Source organism: Priapulus caudatus, unplaced genomic scaffold (assembly GCF_000485595.1).
Source record: "Priapulus caudatus unplaced genomic scaffold, Priapulus_caudatus-5.0.1 Scaffold784, whole genome shotgun sequence".
NCBI classification, from domain to species: Eukaryota; Metazoa; Priapulida; class Priapulimorpha; order Priapulimorphida; family Priapulidae; genus Priapulus; species Priapulus caudatus.
This window is the reverse complement of record NW_014577845.1, coordinates 104267-110810: the sequence shown is the minus strand read 5'-3', so window position 1 is coordinate 110810 and position 6544 is coordinate 104267. Positions and strand designations below refer to the sequence as shown.

The following is a 6544-nucleotide window of genomic DNA, read 5'->3' as shown; positions in this document are numbered from 1 at the left end:
CCGAGAAGCTTGTTTCCAACGGATCCTAAAAATTGAGTTTTTCTGGTTTATTTGGACGTTTTTATTATGTTGGTTAAACCTGCCATTGCTTATCAACAACCCTACCCTGCTAACAAGGTGGCTAACCTCACACTGTTTTACCAGTGGCGCGTTACCAAAGTGGTTATCTCCACCGTGGGTATCGCACTAATACCCTTGCCATAAAATCGGCGTAAATAGAACATAGTCGAAACGGTAACGAGGATGCAGGTAATAGCATCGGATAATTACGGTGCATATATTTATAGCTGCACGCGCGCCTGAGATCGGGCTAAATAGAGCCTGGACAGTGATGACTTTGCACGATTAGCAGTCTATAATTTATTATAGTACACGGTTTGATTCACGTTCATCGTCGCTATCAGAGTACATGTTATCAAGAGCTAATAATACCTCTTGGTATTATTAGCTCTTGATGTTATTACAGATACATGTACGCGCGCATGCACGCCCTCACACACGCGTGCGCACGTACACACACCGCACGCACACACGCACGCGCACGTACACACACGCACGTACACACGCACGCATCCACGCATTCACACACGCGCGCGCACGTACACACAACCACACACACACACACACACACACACACACACACACACACACACACACACACACACCACACACCCACACGGCACACACACACACACACACACACACACACACACACACCAACATGTATCACACGTGTGTCTGTAAGTGCGTTTGCCTTGCGTATACGCGCGTGTGTGTGTGTGTGCGTGTGCGTGGGTGCGTCGCGGTGTTTTACGTGCGTGTAAGTCTGTTTGTGTCGGCTGCATGCAGCTGTAGGTGACTGAGACGCGCTAGGCCGCCTGCGGTGCACCAGCAACGATGATGATTACGTTATTCTGATCTATCATTCCGACACTACACCGGAAAGGTTAGACAACATCATCTCTAGCCGGCCATCACAAATATATCAAGAGCGTATAAGAAGGCCTTTTTAATACGCTTTGAATATATGCAATATACATAAATGTGTGTGGGGTGTGTGTGTGTGTGTGTGTGTGTGTGTTGGAGGAGAGAGGGAGGGAGAGAGAGTGATCATAAGAGGCCAGGAGAGAGAGAGAGAGAGAGAGAGAGAGAGAGAGAGAGAGAGAGAGGGGGGAATGATGAGGTGAAAGAGGGAGAGAGGGAGACAGAGCGACAAAGATGGAAATAACACCAGAAGCTGGTAGGCCCCCTATTTGCCAAATAAATAGTTCAATCTACACTATAGCTCGATAGCGTGAGCATTGATGATATAATGTGATGGCAGGTATAGTTCACAGAGAAGTGAATGACGTCTTACGCGCGTGTTGCGTGTTATTAAAATTATATATTTATTGCTGTAAACTCCTCCGCATTATGTCGGTATTCTGAAAATAGTCATAAATCTATAACTTAGACACGTTAACACCGTGCACGGCACGCAAATAATTTATCACCATTAGAGGGACTTCTCTCCAACGCAATTAATCTTAATAATGTAAATGACGTCATCAAAGGAAACAAGGCCCTTATTGAAAATTGTTGAAAATTCTAACTGCGATTTTTTGTTTATGCCATATTGGAATGTTAGTTTTTCCTCTCCGGCCACATGAAGGCTAGAAACTTTTTAATTCGAAATCCGCAATGTTGATCTGGTCATTTGATCAACTTTATCCTCTTCTCGCCTTCGCCATAGTCCGCCTGACGTTGACAAGTATTTCTATGAGCTCATGACACAATAAAGTTTGATATAGTAGATGTTGTAGACGAAGGATATTTTGCTAGCAGCTACGGAATTCCGCGTAGCAATAGCAATATCTGACGCATACTGGTTGCGATAACGCCATGTATCAGCCTATCGGTAGTTTACGCGGTATTCGCGGGGCTTTACCAGCTAACTAATGTAGATTATGCGGGTTTTTCGCCGGGGTGGTTATCAATCGAGTAAATAACAGACGGTAAATAAAATGTCGTTTGACGGGGTGCATGGTGTCTATGTGACCTGTATATAGTATTGCTGTGGTAAGCCTAGCATAATTTCCTTGGTTGTCAGCATTACGCCTATTCAATGATGTGAATGATAGCCCACTGGCCGAACCTTGAGGCGCATCAATGTTATGGCGTCCATGAATATAAAAATACAAGAGCACGAGCGAAGAAAACGTCAAGTGGCCATTTTTATAGGTTTTTTTAAATTTGTATTTTACTTATTGTTTTCCTAATTTATAGCTCATTAGTGGCGTGGAAATCGTGCTGCTCGACTTAATAACACGCACTGCTGCACTAGGCGTCATCCCGGATCCGACTGTAGGTGCCTACAGCGCCTCCTACATCTTATTGCTGAATTGTTGTCGCCTCCTCCAGTCGGTCCTTTCCTGGATCTGCCAGTGTTTCGGTCCAGCCGCACATCCGCCCCGCCCCACCCTCGTTCAGCATGCCATCCCTGACAGTAATTAAGCGAGTTAAAAATCAAGTTTAGTTTTAATTGACGACGATATATGGTTATTAGAACGAGATTAACATTACGTCTTATTAATATTCCGAGCAGGAAATCGTTCGATATCAATATGTAACTGTGGAACAAGAATGTATACGAGCTAAAATGTAATTAAATAGCATATTAACATATGAATGATTGCGTATAATGAATGAATAATGAAGAGCATAACAACCCCTAGATTTACTCCGTTATTCACTTACGCGCAATTAATACTATTTGCTATATAACTCGATTAAACAGATTTATGTTGTCATAAAGGTAATCGATCTGTTACTCACAGAAACTGCAAACATTGCCCAGAATTAATGGAAACCACGTAGAAAGTGGAAAACACGCGAAATCAATGTTTGCATATTCTACCGCACGTCGATTGAATAATCCATAAGCTATTGCTTTACATATGAAGTTGTTGCTGGGGTCAGTAACCAGGGATGCATGCTACACAAATTCCTAGTATAAGGGCACAATTTGGTGACCCTATTTGAGTAAGGACGAGGAAAGATATTTTCTGATAAAGATATGTGGGATAAAATAAGGCTTATTAGATGATGTTTCAACTTACTTATTGCATTTATTTTAGGGTTATAAATCATATTTGGTGTTTCACAATTTGTGTTAATATCGTTCCTATATACGTGAGAATGCGCTCTCAAGTTTAAATATTTAATTTTAACCAAATGCAAAAACTGCTACTTGGAATGCGCCAAGACAGATCTGACCTTATCTTACATTATCGGGGCGTTCTCGAAAAATAACAGTTAGTGTAAACCTGTGAGAGATATTTTCTTATCAAACTACTCGTGAGCATGTGATATCTAGTTGATAGTTTATGCAATGACGCACGCACGCACGCACACACACACACACCACACACACACACACACACACACACACACACACACACACACACACACACACACACACACACACACACACACACACACACACACACGCACACCCACACATACCAACACACATATATATATAGATATAGATATATATATATATGTGTGTATTTGTTTACACATAAATTTTTACATATAGGATCAGGAGAGTCAGGGAAAAGCACAATTACAAAGCAAATGAAGATCATCTTCATCAATGGATTCGACGATGAGTAAGTGGAACCATGAACATGTGTACCTACACAATAGTATCATAAGTGAATAAAAATAAAAATCCGTTTTTATTCACCCCCTGATAGTGCATATAGTGCAAGCACATTTAGACATATGGTGCATACATGTAGTGTGTGTATATTCATTCGTTCATATAGAATATGTGTACATAAGATAGATATATTCATCGTGTAAAACAGCGTGGAGGGATGGCCTTTCCGGCACGGACAGCACTATCATGTTATGCACGCTATTTATATCTACTATCGTAAAGTACCCATCGTATCATGTATAGTACTTACGAACAAACAATTTTCTGGCGAGTTCTAAACTGAGAAAATACAGTTACACGGTTTTGTTCACTATTTATAATTCAATTCGTGTAATATGCGCTTATTTTAACATTCCGTTCGATGTAAATAAAAACCCGAGCCATCGATCATTTTCTATATTCAGTCTTTTTTATGTTTTTATCTACTATATTGACTATATACTGCTCCACTCTACGATTTCATCAAGTAAATTGCAGATTGTTGATCTGTATAGTGTTATGTTTTAGTAAATGCGTTTTATGCTGACAAAAAGTTTTTCATTACTCATTAAACTGTGACGTATTTATTTTTAAAGATTTATAAATATACTTATTATGCTATGCTCTCATATATATGCTATTATACATACTAGTTAATATCATTAAGCTATAAATATATACGTTCACGGTATGATTGTAATTGCAAAATTAATTTTCTAATATTTCGCTTAGGGAAAGAAAAGCAAAAATCAGGGACATCAGGAATAACATATTAGAGTCACTGCAGGTAAGGCTACCGCTACATAAATACTACTACATATCGGGAGGGCCGTAGCTAGCGGTGGGGTAAGGGAGCAGTTAACACTACAGATGTAGATACTGTTGCAGAGGTGTAGCGGATATTTTTTTGGGACGCGGGATTGGGCCATGCTAATTATCTGGAAACGGGAAAATAGTCCAAATACCAGAAAAAGTTATCGTGCTTCGAGAACAGAAGTCAACCGGAAAAGCCCTGAATTACGACTTTATTGAACTTAGAACTACGAAATGACATATCACTTACACGGCAAACTGGAAATGGACCCCCCCCCCCGTTTTCCCCCCATTACATGCTCAATGGTGAGTTCTCCACAATTAGCTATTAAGAATGTAAACCGCACGTGATTTTATCAAAGGATCAAGGCCAGTGAACGGAAGCGCATTAATCTGCTAATTAGCGTATACGTGCTTGGCTGTCCTTAAGCCCGGCGCACACGTGAGTAATTTTACTCAAGTAAAATGACGCACGAGTCAAAATACTCACGCGTAATATTTTCCGCGTTCGCCGCACACGTGAGTAAAATTACTCAAGGTATAAGTGGTAATGCAGATCACGTGACTGTGCGCAGCCAATACTGGCGACACAATGATTTAAACGCATGGTGTGAATACCAAGTTTTGAGTAAAATTGTACTCAGCGCTTCCGCGGCGCACACGTTGAGTAAAATGACGCTGGTCAAATTATCAACGAAGAATCCGGCTGCACCCGTGAGTGTACTTGTTACTCAAGTTAAAATAACGCTATTGAGTCATTTTACTCACGTGTGCGCCGCGGATTTTCGTTGAGTAATTTGACGCATGCGTCATTTTAACTCAACGTGTGCGTGCGGATTTTCGTTGAGTAACTTGACGCATGCGTGCATTTTACATCACGTGTGCGGCGGATTTTCGTTGAGCTAATTTGACGCATGCTGTCATTTTACTCACGTGTGCGGCGGATTTTCGTTGAGTATTTTGACTCATGCGTCATTTTACTTGAATAAAATTACTCATGTGTGCGCCGGGTTAAAGCCCGACATTAACCGGGCTTAATTACACGACATTAGCTGCGTTGCTTAGATTTCACTAACAAGCTTTCCTCCCAGCACAGCTATTCTGCCTTACGCGGGCGACGTTGCTCACCTTGTGGCGGCGAGATAAAAGCATTTCTACAATATAGGTGCGAACTGCGCGGTGAATCGCGATGGAGTGATAATAACAAGAGCGTATTAAGAAAGGTACGCTTCTCCTTCTTTCGCTTCTCCTTTTTTACGCGTTTTCCTTCTTAATACGCTCTTGATAATAAGGTCACACCAGCAGTGGCCGCGCAGGGGCCCGAAGTCAAGCGTATCAATCACTAGAACGCCAATGTCCCAGTGAATAGATGCTAAACGCATATCAATATCCAGATCGTACCATTCGATGTTCGCAAGCCACATGACACCCTGTTGCCGGAAAAACCATGCGATAATAGTTTTGTTATAAGTCAGAAGCAAGTAGTATGATTACCATAGGGCCGACAGTAAGATGTGTGTTACGCCGAAAGAGAACAAGGACAATTCCACATATTAGCCTCCGTCTACCTGTGATTTATTAAGCGTGAATCAATAAAAATGAAATCAAACATTATTACATCAAATATATTATTGAATATTCACAATCCAGAGCAGAACACAGATATTTATAAAGAATGCGTGCAAAGATCTTGCCATTTTCACAAAACCCGCTGCAAACAAATGCCAGGGTAGCATACTGGTAAGGATAATAATTTAACGACATTTTTTACGCAAAGTTACGTTTTACCAGATCTGATATACTGTCATCGCTTCCGGATCAACCTTCTCGCACATCGTGGGACTATTTGTGGCCTGAAAGGGTTATATGCACGGGGGCAGCATCTCATAGCTACATAGCTCATAGTAGCATTTATTCTTTCATACGGGCAATATTGGTGTTTTTGTATAATGGCACGCAATATACTCGTAAACGCGACGTAACTTGCAATACGCAAATAATGCGTTATTGTGTGTGTGTGTGTGTGTGTGTGTGTGTGTGTGTGTG

General features: G+C 41.2%; 1 protein-coding gene across 1 annotated transcript in view; it reads left to right on the top strand.

Annotated features, from left to right (window-relative positions):
• Positions 1–6544, top strand: part of LOC106813502 (guanine nucleotide-binding protein subunit alpha-like) — a 43380-nt gene that overhangs the window by 8117 nt on the left and 28719 nt on the right. Inside the window, 2 exon segments of the mRNA XM_014817644.1 lie at positions 3581–3653; positions 4418–4468. Coding sequence (XP_014673130.1) covers positions 3581–3653; positions 4418–4468 — 124 coding nt within the window.